This window comes from Odontomachus brunneus, unplaced genomic scaffold, assembly GCF_010583005.1.
Source record: "Odontomachus brunneus isolate Ranch 3 - 2012 unplaced genomic scaffold, Obru_v1 Obru_scaffold_081, whole genome shotgun sequence".
Taxonomy (NCBI): Eukaryota; Metazoa; Arthropoda; class Insecta; order Hymenoptera; family Formicidae; genus Odontomachus; species Odontomachus brunneus.
Window position 1 is genome coordinate 207,073 of NW_022639531.1, and position 18,407 is coordinate 225,479.

The 18,407-nt window shown below is 30.5% G+C and overlaps 1 protein-coding gene across 1 annotated transcript in view; it reads left to right on the top strand.

Annotated features, from left to right (window-relative positions):
* Nucleotides 1–18,407, top strand: part of LOC116847591 (vitellogenin receptor-like) — a gene marked incomplete at its 3' end in the record, with an annotated part of 38,995 nt that overhangs the window by 12,257 nt on the left and 8,331 nt on the right. The window contains exons 17-38 of the mRNA XM_032822723.1: nt 416–505; nt 825–915; nt 1,497–1,618; nt 2,753–2,878; nt 2,991–3,096; nt 3,215–3,346; nt 3,469–3,582; nt 3,659–3,781; nt 3,854–4,060; nt 5,011–5,182; nt 5,749–5,950; nt 6,481–6,678; nt 6,759–6,879; nt 7,565–7,705; nt 7,809–8,061; nt 8,707–8,906; nt 9,720–9,881; nt 9,963–10,075; nt 10,306–10,430; nt 11,696–11,827; nt 16,805–16,871; nt 17,191–17,272. Of these exons, the coding sequence (XP_032678614.1) occupies nt 416–505; nt 825–915; nt 1,497–1,618; nt 2,753–2,878; nt 2,991–3,096; nt 3,215–3,346; nt 3,469–3,582; nt 3,659–3,781; nt 3,854–4,060; nt 5,011–5,182; nt 5,749–5,950; nt 6,481–6,678; nt 6,759–6,879; nt 7,565–7,705; nt 7,809–8,061; nt 8,707–8,906; nt 9,720–9,881; nt 9,963–10,075; nt 10,306–10,430; nt 11,696–11,827; nt 16,805–16,871; nt 17,191–17,272 (3,079 nt within the window). The remainder of the gene's footprint in view (nt 1–415; nt 506–824; nt 916–1,496; nt 1,619–2,752; nt 2,879–2,990; nt 3,097–3,214; nt 3,347–3,468; nt 3,583–3,658; nt 3,782–3,853; nt 4,061–5,010; nt 5,183–5,748; nt 5,951–6,480; nt 6,679–6,758; nt 6,880–7,564; nt 7,706–7,808; nt 8,062–8,706; nt 8,907–9,719; nt 9,882–9,962; nt 10,076–10,305; nt 10,431–11,695; nt 11,828–16,804; nt 16,872–17,190; nt 17,273–18,407) is intronic.

Genomic DNA, 18,407 nt, shown 5'->3' on the forward strand with positions numbered 1-18,407 from the left:
TCTATTATATTAACGAAAAAATTATTGGTTTTAATAATTTATATATATATATATATATATATATATATATATATATATATATTTAACGTTTCTAACTGGCAAAAAGAAATCTTTATCTGCAAAATCAAACAAAAAGAACTTTACTTAAGAAAAATTAGTGTATTTCATAAACAATATGCGTAACAACATGCGTATATAATTAGAATTTCTCTTCATAAAATATTGTTTAATATATTAGTTACGCGTAAATTAAAATACGTTGCGCAGCATTAGTCATAACAAACGTGTTATAAAATACATAGATGTCGTATGGGTATGAGTAATGGGTAGATAAGATAAAAGTTTGTATAATTGGAAATCTTCTTCGAGATAAGAAAAAATGGGAATATGATGCTACTTTCGTTGCGAAATAAAGTTGCAGACTGAATCGCTGACCAGTCAGTTTTTGAAACGTACGTGTCCAGTGCAGTTCGTCATCATGACGCGTAAGATTTGTTTTATAAAGGTATGTTTCGCTAATAAAGATTAAATCCTAACTTCTTTTTTACTTTTTTTTCTCTACTTGGTTAATTCAATTTTCGATCGTTACAATATCTTAAACTACATATTTCTTGTCATGAACATTGTATTTATTAGTATTTTTATTTTCAATTTCTTAGATTATTATTATCTTTAATTTATTATTAATTTTTACTTTTAACTTTTTCACTTTGTTCTTCCTATTTCACATTCTTTTATATTTCTTTTTTTAAAGAAAACTTCATAATTGTAGCAAAATCTAACTAATTTTATTATAATAATATTTTTAATGCGTTTACTTACAGGTTATGTTTCATGTTGCGGGACTATTACTTCTGTGTAATTTTTTAAAAATTTGTTCTGGTAGACGTAGTTATCCTATAAATAATATAAATAGTAAGTTCAATATTACATTTAAGATGGTTGTATCGTTAGGTATTATATTTTTAGTAGTGTATCAAAAAGGGGTATCACTGATAAATATATTATTTATTTAACAAAATTATGCTTCTATATATATGCTATTTAAATAATAAATTTTAATTCGAAACGAAGATAATACATTCACAAAAATACACACACACACACATATATGTATATATGTATAATATGTGTACATGTGTGTGTGTGTGTGTATGGGTATTTATATATATACACACATATATATACAGGGTGCAACAATAACTATTACCAACTTTAATATTTTCGTATCTATATAGTCTAGAACATTTATGTAAAAAACAAAATTTCTTCAACCATATATTCTGCTATAACATAGGAATTCTTCAATTTATGTGGGCACGAAACTGTATCACGTTTAACTTATTTGTATGTATCTGTGTGTAAATAAATTTTCTATTTATTACAATATATAATCAATTTTTTCAAATTGAAGTTATTAATATGCTAAAATTATTAATCAATTTCTAATTATTAATGTGCGACATATTATTAAATAATATATCTTTTGTTACAAGACAAGTATTCTTCCCAAGACTTGTTTACATGCTCTAACGGTATACGCATAAAATCAATATTCAAATGTGACACTGATAATGATTGTGGTGACAACTCTGATGAAAATAACTGTAACTATAATGTAAGTATTCTGCTAATAATAAATAATGTAACTATAATGTATGTATGTACTTACAGTTGTAAGTACATTATAGTGTAATGATATGTTTAACATGTTCAATTTATTAACAGTATTGTTATTAATATTCCATTTTACAAAATAGAAATATCATACAATATATACACAAAAGACTTCTATTTCTTATATCAGTGCTCGGAAATATTTGTATAAATAAGTCAACTTCTGAGCAATACGCCTTTTTACTTTCTCTTATTGCTTCAGCTCGTCCGGCGGACTACGCAAATGATAGTCGTGGGGCCCGGCCTCAGGATTATTGATATTACGAAATCTATGAAGTGCATTCAATAGGTCTATTGATTAGATCTATTGGAAATAAAAGTACCAATGTCCGGACATGCATCTAATCATGGACACTTTCTTTATTTTGATCCTTAAATATACATATTTAAACTTTCAATATAAAATAAATGTACAAGTATTGAGTATATAAACATATTTTATGTTGATAGCTTAAATATTCATATTTATTGTCCAAAATAATAATAGTGTCCAGGATTAGGTACGTATCCGTAAATTAATAAACCTTTACCTTTACCTTTACTACTTAAAAAAAAAACACGCATCTGTAATAGTACTGTATTGGGTGACATGGAAACCTATCATCATGTCGTAATTTTAATGATACAAGTATATAAATGTATATTGCTAGCGAATAAAAATATCATATGTAAAAGAGTTGTTCCGATAACAACTTTTCAGATATTATAAAATAACTCACAGACTTCGTGATGTTATCAGTCCAAAGGCTGACCTCCGCGATCTCGCGGGTCAGTGCGTAATCCGCCGGGAGAACTGAAACGATAACGGGAAGTAAGAAGGCACAGCCCTCGAAAATCATCTCATTTATACAAATAATTACGAACACGGTTTTATACCAATCAGTTCACGTTAGTAATTTCAGTTTTCACTAATTATAAATTTCTTTAGTAAACTGATAGCTTACAAAAGAAATTCGTAAACCTAAAATACCCATAAGCCTAAATCTCAAAACGATACAAATACAGTTATCTACATTTTACATAAGTCATACATACGTCTACTGTTCAGACGAATAATCAAGTGATTTTTTTACAGGACAGAGCATGCTCTAAAAATAATTTTCAATGCACAAATAGGAATTGCATATCAAGAAAAAAATTCTGCGACGGATATTATGATTGTACGGACAAAAGCGATGAATATGACGGTTGCGATGAAGACGTAAGTAATTACGAATTTCCTGTACTAATTTCCTGTGTACTATTATATTCGTGAACTGCTTGCGATATTTTTCTGGTACAAAAATTAATTTGCATTTTGTTTATCGTATTAGTTAAAATGTAAGGATCAATTCCAATGTACCAATGGATATTGTATGTCGAAAGAATGGGTTTGCGATGGCATGAAGGATTGCCTCGATGGCAGTGACGAACTGAGTTGTAATTTGTGTTTAAAAAATTTATTTTATAATAATAAGCAAAGGATATTATGACTCATTTTGGCAAGTTAGATTATAGCACATTTGATTTCTGTAAAGTATATTTTGTTCATTTACAGGCATCGCAATAGGCTGCAAAACAGAAAATCATCGATATCAATGTGCAAATTTTAAATGTATTTCTCTTGATCTAGTATGCAATAACATAATCGATTGCACTGATGGATCGGACGAAGGTGGCGCTTGTAACAGTAAGTCGTGTATTTCAGCGAATAAATTTTTTATTTATTACGTACATTGAAGTTTTTGATGTACATCTAATATAATTTTTAAGTGATTAGTTATAACATTATCATAATCTTTTTTCTATCAGGTACAATATCATGTTCATCGGCGGGATGCAGTCACGATTGTATCGTTACACCTGACGGACCTGTTTGCATTTGTCCACAAGGTTACAAATTACAAGATAATCATACTTGTATAGGTAAATCCGTGGCAAATCAATACAACGAATCGTAAGAATCGCAGATCGTTTAATAAGCTGCTCTCCTTTCTTGCAGATATTAAGTGCGAACTTTACGGGGATTGTGATCAACAATGCGTGAACAATAAAGAGTCATACAAGTGTACCTGTCAAGATGGTTACACGTTGCAAGATGACATGAAAACTTGCAAGGCCGATGGTAAATTAATCCACTTGCTCTACAATAAATATACATATAACGAAAATACAAAATCTTTCTTTCGTACTTTAGGTGATGAGGCTGTAATAATATTCGGTGAACAACAAAAAATTCGTGGTATATATCTCGATTCAAAAATAAGCTTTATCTTGGCGGAAAATTTAAATGAGGTTGCCAACTTGGTTGCTATGGACAACGAATACATATACTGGTCAGACGGAAATAAAAAAATCATGAAAGGTACCAAAGACGGAAAAAGAGAAATTATCCTTACAACAGGTAAATAATGTGATTAATAATATTTGTCTGTTACGATCATTGAGGACCAGAGACGAGAAACCATAGAATGAGAAACGGAAATAATATTTTCATTTACACCACACCGGAAAATATTGTCCATTCTTACAATATAAAACAATTATTAAATAAAAGGAAGGTCGCTATTGTGTGTAATTCACAGAATTAAAAAATAACGTGTTATTTATCAAGCGACTTTATAAGTTATTTATTTCAATAACAATTTAATAACGATGTTACTTTTTTTCATTAATAATGGTAGCGGTAACACAATTAAATTTTTCGGATAACATATGAATATAGTGGTTAGTTTCATCGTTGCTTCAAACACGCTGAATACATATATATGGAAAAAATGGTCGGGAAAAAATTCTAAAAATAAATCTTGAAAACTTATTGATAAAAGTAAGTAGCAACGAAAATTATAAATTATTATTTCTTGAGCAATGATAATGATAACAAGTTATATTTTTCAATGGATAACGACTAACAATAACAAATAACTTTTCAAAAGTAACTCCCTCAATTCCGATGACTCATATGCAATGAGCAAACTAGTAACAGAACCAAACGCCGTATATATCATAGATTTCACATGTTTTTACACTCAACGCGAAACCAGTTATCTTCTTTTAAGGTAACAAATAAAAAAACGAATAAAAAATGTCTTATTCAAACTTTTATTAATGTAATATAAATAAAATAATACTTCCATTACTTATATTAGTGTAATATACTTTTATTAATTTAATAAATAAAGTAATACTCTTACTAGGAACACCCTGTTAATATACTCTCCCTTTTTTTTATGCAAAATAAGCTAATTTTATAAAAAAGTATCACATCAGCGAGAAATTAAAATAGAACCTCTTTTCGACCATTTACGTTAACTTATTATTATACTTTATAATTTTTGCATATCTCTTACAAAGGTTTGTACGAACTGTCCGACATAGCCGTGGATTGGATCACAGGTAATATATATTTCACTGATAAGAGTAACATGAATATCGGAGTATGTGACAACAATGGGACGTATTGCACTATATTAATCAATGGAAAAACTAAAAAACCTACCGCGATTGCCTTATTACCGACCAATGGGTAAATATTATATATATTATGAAAATTTAAATTTTGTTGTATAAATAATGATCTTATCTTACTAAAATTAAATCTACTTACATAAATAAAAATTTTACATTCGAATTTTTCCGATCCATTTATCATTGTTTCTTAAGATTAACACAAAAGATCTCTGAAAGTCTATAAAAGTAATGATTCAATTCAACAAAACGTAACAGCAAATTGTTACATAGAAATTACTTGTAGGAGTTTTCTACAAGTAGAAGAAATAATAAGTTTAAATAATTATAAATTAGTTCCTCACCTTGAAATCATAGCGACAAAATTGTAAACTTCGTTAATATTCTCAGAATTTTAATCTACAGACACGCGTATTAAACAAATTAATATATTGATTATATCTTATATTATATATTATACAATAATTATACAATATCTTATATTATATATTATACAATATTATATATTATACAATAATATATTGTGTATTATATATCAAGCAAATCAAATATCAAAATTATTTTGTTTAAATTGGTTGAGTTTAATATGGAATATATATAATTTATATACAATAATACTTACAGAATAATGTATTGGTGCGATTCGAGCCATAAGCAGTACATAGCAATGGCAGGAATGGATGGCAACGATATGACTTTATTCGTCACTAAAAGGATAAAATATCCAAAGAGTTTAACCATCGACTATCCAAACAATCGATTGTATTGGATGGATAATGGTTTAATGACAATTGAATCTATACGATTAGACGGCACCGATCGAAAGGTCAGTAAGTTATACTTTTTTAGTTATGAGACATTTAAGGCACGTAAATAAGAATTAAGGAAATACCCTCCGAATTTTTTGGAATGGAATTTCACTCAAAACAAGTGAAAAGTGGCAATATTTTAACTTCAGGCAATAATGAAACTGTTACCAATTTAAATCGCAAAAGTGAGTGTTTCATTCAAGCTTAGAATTCTTAAGCTTAAACTTCTCAACTTGAACTTTGATTTCATATGATCATATATTTCAATGGATTAGAGCAAATATATTTTTTGAACGGTAAAGTACAGGAAATTTATTCTTTAATTTCGAATAAAATATTTATTCGACGATTCAGGGAAGAGGGATCACTCTGTATGAATAAAAAATCACTCAAATTCGAGTGACTCGGTGATCCGAGTCGCTCCGAAAAGGTTTCACCTTTTCGAGTGAAACTTTACTTTAAGAAAAATTTAATATATATTTGTAATTTAATTATTTACAATTTAATTATAATTATAATTGTAATTTTAATTTAATTATTTATACAGATTGTAACGCGCGAAATAAACTCTCAAGTAATTTCCCTGGAAATTTTCGAAAATAAAATATACTGGAATTTAAAAACAAACCAGAATATACGATACTGCAATGCATCTTCCAAATGTAATCCGGAAATTTTGAGAGCGAATCCTGATTATAGTGCAATGCAGGATATACAAATCTATCATCCCATAATGAAACCAAAAGTATTATTTCTTTTATTATACATCGCGATAAAATCAGTATCGCAGAACAATATTTACATTATCATTCATTTTAATTTTAGGTTCAAAATGCTTGTTTTTTGAAGCCATGCTCGCAACTTTGTTTGTTAAATAAAAATAAAAACTATACATGTGCATGTACTTTGGACAAGAAATTGAACTCCGACGGGCATACGTGTCGAGGTATCTATTTGCTGAGGAATCTATTAAGAAGAATCTATGATCCAGATCAGAAATTTTGAGAATATTTTAGATATATTTTATACATATTTAAGGAGATGTCAAAGTAGATGATGAATTTCAAAAGTGTCGATAACGTAAAGGCGATCGTCATTAAGGGGACGCTGAAATTGAAAACTTTACCGATAGTATATTGATATTTTTCTGCAAAGTTTACGTCGTATTGGTTGTATAGAATTACAAATGCTTTTATGCAAAGAAAGTATAAAATAGAGAAATTACTCAATATGTGATGAAAACGGTAAGAAAATTTAAATGTAAAATCTCAAGCTGTTAGCATAATATTTGCCTGATCCAAAAGTTCCGCAGCTTGTGTATACCGAAAGTGTGAAGGCTCCAATCAAACAAATTTTAGAGAACTAAATTGCTGTATCTTCGTCTTTGAATTCAGAAGCTTAAGAATATCGGAAAAAATTTGCACAAAGATTTTTATATGCGTGATTAAGTTACTTGATAAACAAAGCAGTACATAGTAATGTTCTATATATACAAGAAATACATAAAAGATAGCGTAATTGTATTAGTGACGACCGTCTCTGCAACGTCTGACTTTTTACGTTGACCACAAAATACGTACGTATTAACCAATATTTATTATATTTTTAGACGAACATGTTTATTGTTTTAGACACGGAAAATAGCCAACATATCATTATAGTTGCGGATGGTACATTTGTGAATTATTACCATAATTTGTTTGGCAAGCCAAAAATAGCAAGCAGCGTTAACTTAAAATACATTACCGCGATTACTTATGATTCGCTGTCCGGTATAACAACATTAATATTTCATAAAAAATACATATTACAGAAAGAGAGAGTGGGGCAACGAAGGAAGTATTAAAACTTTAATTACAATTAAAACTTATTTAGGTACTATACTCGCAAGCAATGCCCTTGCTGATAATATCTTTCGCTACGACCCGATCAACGACAAAATTAAGAATCTTATAGCCATGAAGATTGAATCATTGGGAGGAATGGCGTTTGATTATGTTGGTAATAATTTGTATTTGACAAATATAGAAGAAAAAACTATTGAAGTGCATAGCTTAACGACAAAGGCGAAGAAAATTTTTTATTTCGAGGAACAACCTTATAACATCGCATTGGCACCTGAAGAAGGGTATGACATTTAGTTACTTATTTTGTCGTTATAATTTTTATTGTTTCCTTGATTTATAAGTTCGTGCAGATTTTTAAACAAATTTGAAATGCATCTTACTTTATGTTGAAAACAATTTTAATCAGTAATATGTTTGCCATTCTGTCCTACAATATTTTTTGCCATTTTTCATGTAATTTCATAATTCTCCTCTCGTAAAACTTTTATACTTTTTCGACATTCCAAGCGATTGTCCACATCTTCTAAAGAAACAAAGTTTATGTCGCCAAGGGAGTTCTGTATAAGCGGAACATATGATAATCGCGAAAGGGGATAATATCGAATGAATATGGTGGATAAAGTAAAACATTCCATCCAAACTCTAATAATTTTTATAAAAATAAGAAAGTACAATGCACCAGAAAAACTCATTACTGTCTTCTATTATCAAGCTGCAACAACAATAACTGTGTACTTCTTCAAACATCACCATAAAATATACTCTGAAATGTCAGCTATCAAAGCATATATATAGATGATTTCAACTGCGTGTATGGAACTAATACTCTAATACTAATATACGAATACTAGTAAACAAAAATTCGCACGAACTTACGAATTAATCTAATATTTCTGAAAGAATGTATCACGTCTTGTATGTTGTAGCATAATGTTCGTAGTGTTCAAAGTAAAGGATAAATATCGTATAGATAAAATGCAAATGGATGGAACGGGTATGAAATCGCTGTTTGTAGAGAGCAAGTTGCTAAAAGGTCCAAGGATATCATTGTACTATCATACGGACGAAAAAAAAATTTATTGGGCTGATCAGGGCACTTACAGTATCCAAAGCGCCTTGTTGACAGGTTTGCATTCTAGCTCTTATAAATATGATAAATACGTAATTAATCGTTTGAACGCTAAGAAAACTCGATTGTGCGTTGCTTTTATTCATAAGTGCCAATCCTTCATCTCAGTAAGCTTCACTGAAAAAAAAATTAATTGTCAGATTCTTTATTAGATTTGATTTCCAGGTTTGAGCCGCGTGAATTCTTCTTTGTCTGATTCCAATGTTTCGCGAATATTTTAATTCGCTTTATCAGAGAGTAACGACCTAATGCTAAGTTGCTTCTCAGCAAATATCCTTTATATAGTGATTGACATAGAGAGAAATATCAAGGAGGTGAAAGGTAGTTGCGAAGAAGAAGAGAGTGGTAGAGAATTGTTGGCCGGTCAGGTTTTGAAAACCAGGAGCAATTGCCAGATTGGATTGATCTCTTGTCCGAAACGTCAGAATCAAACAAAGTGGAATTTACGCGGTTCAAATCCGGAAATCAAATCTAATATTCGTGAACACTGCAAAAGCACTCAAATATCAAACGTTCAGATTCTATTGTAACGCACCGTTATGATTGTTATAGAAATTTAAGAAACTTTATTACGAGATCGAATTTTAACATTCATAATTTGTGTCATAAGTGCCTCATAGAAAGTAAATGAAAAACGTAACGAAAAATAGGGGCGCGATCGCGTTACACGACACTTTTAAAACAGTAACAGCGCAATCGACATTTTTCACGCGTATTTTGCAACTATCGATGGCACTCAAACGGTTAAGATAAAAAGTCTTATTTCGTAAAATTTTAAGACGTATCGCAAACAAATGGTCAAATTTTCAGGTTTTGATTATCAGATCCTCCGCACCAGCTTGAACGAACCTATGAGCCTTACCATTGCAGGAGAATATATTTTCTGGACACAACGCCGTTTGACTAAACTATTTTGGGCGAACAAAAACAATATTGAGAAAAAATATTGGGAGAAAAACTTCGCAGAAGTTTGTGAGTTTGTATGTTTGACGTTTCAGCAACAAATAATATACATCTGTGAGATGTCAAGTCAAGTAAATTTATTCTTTCTAGACAAAGAAACAGAAATTTCTCATTTGATAACGGCACACAGAAATATAGACGGCTATCGTATAAACTGTGGAAACTGTTCACACGTGTGCTTACCTTCGTCTGCAAATTCATACGTAAGTACACTTTATGCGTGATCAAAATGGTAATATCATGCCCTGACGCATGTCGTGCATATCATGCATTTAACGAAAATAGGCGAACATTTCGTGTACGATTAGAATATAATGACGTTAACGTCACTTCATATACTGCTATACATGTGTCAATTTTGTAAACATTCTTCGAGAGAATCACGTATCGTTTGGAATCACTTGCCTGATTTCAAATACTTGGTAACTTTTAGCTCTGCGCTTGCCCACCTGAGATGACGTTAAGCGCGGACAACCACACATGCATTTTGCAGTACACATGCTCCTCCGGCGAAATTAAATGCAGTGAACATGACATCTGCATAAAGTGGTACCAGTGGTACGTTTTACCATCGTTTCCTTACATCATCCAAGTGGTTTTTAAATAATGTAAATTATATAAATCCTGTATGTATACATGGCGTACGACAGAACGCATACGTCTGCTTGTATATAGGTAGAACCAGTGATAGAAACTTTACTCCGCGAGTAGCACGCATCAGCACGGGAGGGGATCAGGTATGTCAATTCAAGTGCATTTTCAGCACGTTGACAGCGCGCAGAGGGGATGGCTCCCATGTATGCGTGCTCTGTCCGTGAGAGCTTCTCACTTCAGCCACAGTTCAGCGCAGTGAGACTCACTGTAAGAGGCGCACACGCACAGGGCACGCATGCATGGGAGCCATCCCCTCCACGCGCTGTCAGCGTGCTGCAAATGTAACTGAATCGGCATCCCTGATCCCCTCCCGTGCTGATACGTGCTGCTCGCGGAGCAAAGTTTCTATCACTGGTTGAACTAATCGAGTTTAATGAGAAAGTTCTTTACTATTTTACAAACAACTATGATTATTGACATAATAGTTAAAGAAAATTGATGATTAAGTACGCATGATGCAGTGGGACGAACGCCTTAAATCCAATCTTGTTCAAAATGTCTGAATCAATTGGTAAACTGTTGGTAACGACAGGTGTTCTTATACTGGAGAGTGGTACTGGATGAACTGTAATGTTGAACAGTGGAGGCATTTAGCACACATTCGTTTATTCCTTTTTGTACAATAATTGTAATTTCGTGTTTGCAAAATAGCGAAAGACTTTTTTTTCACTTTAATGAGTTCTATTTGCACACAAGTGATTATACACGTTGTGTCAGTATAGAACAAATTCCGTACAGAATTCTGTGTAGAAAAAGCATTATTTATTGTCACATTTTCTTTGATAATTACGATATGTGACACACATTGACGGGTTATACACAGATTTAACATGTTTAACATTTCATTGTAAACCTAACCTGTTTGACGCATGAATGATTTCTTATGAATATATATTTACCACAGCGATAATTTTTTATTTTATGTATACATAATCAAATGAAATTTATTTTATATTATTATATAAAAAGAAAAATACACAGCAGTCTGTGACAGACGGTTGTTTAGATCAGCGATGATAGCAAACATGTTGTCACCTCTAAAATATTTTCTGAGTATCTAAGTAAATCTAAAAGAGATATCCAATAATATGTTTTGAACAAACTATTGCATATAATATAAAAATATTGTGAATATGTTTGTGAGTTATGAAATTTTATGATTTGTTTAGGTGCAATGGCATTAAAGAATGTCCGAATGGCGAAGACGAATCAAGTTATTGTAAGAAAAACTGTCAGATGTTGAATGACGATAAATCGATGAAACCGGTTGAAATCTGCGCTATGAATTACACTATGCATTAGTTTTTTGTATTCATTATATAATTTACGCAAAATATTTAGTATTATTGCGTATTGTATAAATAATATTAAAGTATATACAATACTACTGATACACTATATACTATACTGCCACTATAATATTTCAATTGAATATTTTATATTTTATATTTTATGAAATGTCAAGAGATTGAGGCAACTATGCATATTTTTTACTTCTGCTTTTTAACAGACAATAAAAAATTTACAAATATATATCTATAAAGATATTTTCTATATTTTTTTAAACATTTACTCTAATTTCCTGAATATTTCCCCTTAGTTTAGCATTTAACTATCAGAATATATTTAAAACATTTCTTCGACGTTGTTTTTAAATTGTTTAAACTGTAGACACAAATGGAGCTTTTATAAACCTATGTGAAGCTCTCTTTTTCTCTCTCTATTTAGCCTATTAGTGCATTTATTTTCTATTTAGCCTATTAGTGCATTTATTTTCTCAATTGCAAACGCTGACATGATAACGTGAGAGAGCTTGTTCGACTATTCATTTTATAGGATTAACTATTTGAATAAGCATTCATGGAGGACATATGTCCCGCCGGAAAGAGCGCATAGATACTAGTATACGGAATACTTTCTCTGTAAACGCACTGAAAGATGTGTATCCCGTGGATCACTGGTTACGATCCTCGAAAATTTATATCGACTTATATCGATGATACTAAGCGAAAGACAGAGACCCAGGCCGAGTACCTGGAATGCCGATTTGATCCCCCTAACTGCTTGCTCGAACTCGATTTATTACTGAGCCCGGCCCGTTTCTGGGGACGTATTATCGATAAGGCAAGGGGACCTGCCGGCCTAAGGTCCTCAAAAATGTGCGTATTATTCCGTAGGCCCTATTCGTCGATCTTATTCGTTTCTTTTGCTGTTTTCCATTCAATATTGCGTGTCACGATAGGTCATTCCAATTTCAGTGAAAAAAGTCGTTGCTAATTAAACTTAGCAATTTCAGCATCAAAGAATATATATACGAATATACAGGATATGGAAACCCTGAAAAATCTCAAAAAAATAAGTTTTACAGAAAAATGTTTCAAATAAAAGTTGTAGGATTTAAAAAGGTTTATTCAATAGTCTCATCAGTTTAACCCTGGCTGGCGTCGTTAAGGTGAAGTCAAAGTCACCTTAAATTTTTTAAATAGAGGCACCTTATTTTTTATTGCATATTCTTATAGTCTTTCTCAATACCTTTTCAAAGCACTATAATTTTATTCATTTTGGGTCATCCGTTTCAAAGTTATTGAATATTTTATAGTAAGAAGTAATAGACACCCGAAGATAAGGTCGGAATATGATCCAGTCAACTAAGGCAAGATCGGAGGATGATCTAAGCTCTTAGATATGTGTGTGTGTGTGTGCGTGTGTGTGTGTGTGTGTGGTGATGTAACGTTACTTTTAAAGTTGGTGTTTAACGAATATTCTTTCAGTAAATATTAACTATCAGTAACATAATATCAATGTTATAATTTCCTATCATTTCCTTTCATATTCGATTTCTCTTATTTTATTATATAGAAAGGTGTTAAAGTAATGCTATCAAAGAGTGAACATAGATGTACATTTTATTTATGAATTTAAGAATAATAATGCACTTTATGCACAGATAAAGATGTACAAACCCAGTAAACACCAACTAACAATAACATAACATTAATGTTATAATTTCCCATTCAACAATATAAATGGAATATAATCTGTTTTATGTAACAGTTATATTCTTGCGCGCTATGACATTGCACTGTAAACGCTTTCATGCTATCAAAAATTTCGTAAGAAATTGACGCGAAGCGTCTTTTATTAATCACAGCGTATCGGAAGACTTATGCTAAATATTCCGCTTGTTGATTATAAATTATCAATGCTCCACCGTTTTTACTGATGCGACTATTCATTCGACAGCTGACGTTGACAGAAATGCTTCGGTAATATATTAAGTTGTTTCATAATTTTGTAGAGATTTATACCAAGAGTTAAGGGGATGCCGGAGTGAGCGACAAACTTGATAAGGGTCGATAACGTAGAGCGATCGTCAAAAAGTCAAAAAGAAAAAGGTTATCTTCATTTCGACAATGTCGAATTTATATACACATATATACTTATAGAATAAAGACAATCGTCAAATAGGCGCTAACATGATATCGCTATCATCCTTTCACAGATGTTATGCAAATGTGCTATGTTGTCATTTCAATTTTCTTCCACATAGACATTACATAAGTGTGAATGCCACGTTGCCGATATTCGCATTCTCTCCAAAACAGGCTTTTGCTGCTTTTCTGATAAATTCTTCAAACCGATTGTGTACTGAATGCATCAAAGAAAAAGTTTATAGAAAAGAGTGTTGTAGGCGCAAGCGTAGTTTGCGAATAATATTTTGAAGAATACGTTACCTATTATTTGAGATTTCAATATAATTAGCAACGGTAATTTGAGATATTTAAAAGGTGTGTTGAATAAAATTTGTTTCCAAGAGATATCACACCTATATGATAGTAATTGTGCATTATCGTTTTCGTCTCATATTGATGGATGCTCCGCTTCATTTTCGCATGTATTTTCACCATGCAAAAGGGTTTTTAATTCGACGCAGGTGGAAGGAAGTAAACTTTGCAGAAAAATTTGATTCTGTGGTAGTAATTATCTATTATCGTTTTTGTTTCATATTGTGGGATGTTCCGCATCATTTTTGCATATATTTTCACTATGCAAAAGGGTTTATAATTCGACGCAGATAGAAAGAAGTAAACTTTGCAGAAAGATTCGATGTCGTGATAGTAATTGTGCATTATCGTTTTCGTATCATATTGATAGATATTCCGTTTTATTTTCGCACGTACTTTTACTATGTAAAATTGTTTTTAATTCAGTTCAATCAATAGGACGTAATCTTTGCAGAAATATTATTATTTTGCCTGGAATTTTTATTATATATATTTATATGTATATATATAATGCCGCGACATCGGAATAAACAGTTGCGTGGGCTCTGAGAAAACTATATATTAATAATATATAATCTGAATATTCCGACATTGTGAAATGTGCTATAAGATTACGGTGCCATCTCGAAAAATTCGTGAACTGATTTTTTGTTCTACTTTATCATAATTGTCGGAATACCTAACCGCATGTTCTCATAAATTTTTCTGCAAACTTTTCGTATCTTTTTTAGCATCAAAACTAAATTTTGAAAGTGTAGTAGTGATCTTTGAATTTTTCCTGATTGGAGCATTCACAGTTTCAGTATGTACAACCTGCAGAATGTTTGTATTAAACAAATATTGCACTAACTGAAAATTGCACTAAGCTCAAAATTTAATTTATATAAATTTTTTTCGTTTTCGTCACATATTGAACAATGCTCCAATTTATTTTTGCGCGTACTTTTGTTGTGCAAAAGCGCTTGTAATTCCGTGCAAGCAACTAGACGTAAACTTTGCAGAAAAAGTCAATGTTTTTTTTCATGTCCGGCATCTCCTTAAGGACGGATTCCTGAGTTAATTTGAAGAAAAAAATCCTAATGCAAAAATGTCGAGGCTATAATACTTTTCAAATTATAAACGATTTAAGTTGACTAATTATATTGGCTAAAGTACGCGCGCTCAGGTACGATATAACACATAATGGTACAGGTGCATGCACATAACTGAGAATTTACATACGATATGAAATTAGTTATAAATTCCTGAAAAAAACATCAAATGTGTGACAGCTTACTGATTCTCATAAATGTATTATGTGATATTTTATTCATAAAATTTTGACGAAATTGTTATTATTTGCGATATGTTTATTTAAATAATAGAAAAGGCAGGTTATTGTTACATATATTGTTGTATGTATAAAACTTCTATATCAATATTTGGAAAAGAGACGATATGTGCATGCACCTGTATCATTATGTATTGTATCGTACATAAGCGCGCGTACTTTAGTCAGTATAATTGGTCAACTTTAATCATTTATAATTTGAAAAGTATTATAGCCTCACCACTTTTGCATTCGAATTTTTTAATTCAAATTACCTCAGAAATCCGCCCTTAAGAGACGGTAGTGACGGAACACCCTGTATATAGTATAAATATATATAGCATATAAAATAAAAAACTATCTCGGCAAAAAATATCACGCGATAAATCTCATATATTCGGAATGCTTGCTGCTTGATATAGCAAAATTGCCGCGATTGACTTTTGTTCGCAGAATACTAATTACGAAAATTATTTTATAAATTACCTCAAAAAAGAGATAATCACTATACATGTTCGCCATTCTAACATTCTTTTCACATACATAGAAAAATTGGCTACATTAATAAAATATCAGAAACAAAAACATTCTAATTGGAACGAATGCTCTTGATTTAACAGTAGTATTATTCAAATTAATACTTGAGTTATTAAAATAATAACATCATGTCCAATATAATAGCATCAGTTCCAAAAATATTGTAATGGAAAATATACTGTATACAAATATATATATATATATATATATATATATTTATAATTATATTTATTTATTTATTTATTTATTTATTTATTTCAACCTTTCAAGTGATAATTACTGTGGAATTTTAACGATTCTAACTGACAAAAAGAAATCTTTATCTGCAAAATCAAACAAAAAGAACTTTACTTAAAAACAATTAGTGTATTTCATAAACAATATGCGTAACAGCATGCGTATACAATTAGAATTTCTCTCCATAAAATATTGTTTAATATATTAGTTACGCGTAAATTAAAATACGTTGCGCAGCATTAATCATGAGGAAAGTGTTATAAAATACATAGATGTCGTATGAGTATGGGAATGAGTAGATAAGATAAAAGTTTTGTATAATTTGAAATGTGCTTTGAGATAAGAAAAGACGGGAATATGCTGCTACCTCCGCTGCCAAATAAAGTTGCAGACTGAATCGCTGATCGCAGTCAGTTTTCGAAACGTACATGTCCAGTGCAGTTCGTCATCATGACGCATAAAATTTGTTTTGTAAAGGTATGTTTTGCTAATAAAGGTTAAATCCTATCTTTCTTTTCACTTTTTCTTCTCTACTTGGCTAATTCAATTTTCGATTGTTACAGTATCTTAAACTATATATTTCTTGTCATGATCATTGTATTTATTAGTATTTTTATTTTTAATTTCTTAGATTATTATTATCTTTAATTTATTATTAATTTTTACTTTTAACTTTCATTTTGTTCTTCCTGTTTCACATTCTTTTATATTTCTTTTTTTTTTAAAAATTCTTTATAATGGTAGCAAAATCTAACTAATTTTATTACAATAATATTTTTAATGCTTTTACTTACAGGTTATGTTTCATATTGCGGGACTATTACTTCTGTGTAATTTTTTAAAAATTTGTTCTGGCAGACGTAGTCATCCTATAAATAGTAAGTTCAATATCACATTTAAGATGGTTGTATCGTTAGGTATTGTATTTTTAGTAGTGTATCAAAAAGGGGTATCACTGGTGAATATACTATTTATTTAACAAAATTATGCTTCTATATATATGCTATTGAAATAATAAATTTTAATTCGAAACGAAGTTAATACATACACACAAACACACCAACGTACACACACATATACATATGTGTGTGTATATATATGTATACATATATAAATATGTGTATGTGTATATACAGGTCGTAAAAAAATTAGACCGACAAACTTTGAGGAGAAATAGAGGTCATAAAAACTAACATATTTTGTTAATAATGTTTTTCTTTACGACGCTTCGTTTTAATACTACAGGGTACAAAATAGGAATTTTATGATTTTAATAAAAAACAAATATATAAGTGGAAAAATTAAATTTATTTCAATTACATATATATATTTTAATCTTCAAAAAACAATGAATAAAAGAACGGAACAAAAATGCGCAATTGATTAGCTCAATTTATAATAAATGTTCAAAAATTCCTCCATTTGCTTCATACATACATAATATGTATGTATGGAAAAATGTTTAATATAAAAGTTGTAGGTTTTTGAGGGGGACATAAAAGACTACTATTTCTGACCTTGGATGGAGGCGTTAAGGTCACGCCAAAGTCAACTTGAATTTTTTAAATAAAATATCCTACTCTTTATTGCATATTCTTGTAGTTTATCTTCAGAGCTTTCCAAAACACTATAATAACGTATTTTTTCATTAAGTATTTTTTGAATAATGAAACTTGGAAGTTGCAGTACCGCCGGCATTATAAATTGAGCTAATCAATTGCGCATTTTTGTTCCGTTCTTTTATTCATTGTTTTTTGAAGATTAAAATATATATATGTAATTGAAATAAATTTAATTTTTCCACTTATATGTTTGTTTTTTATTAAAATCATAAAATTCCTATTTTGTACTCTGTAGTTAAAACGAAGCGTCGTAGAGAAAAATAATATTAACAAAATATATTCGTTTTTATGTCCTCTATTTCCCCTCAAAGTTTGTCAGTCTAATTTTTTTACACCTTCTCTCTCTGTGTGTGTGTGTGTGTGTGTGTGTGTGTGTGTGTGTGTGTGTGTG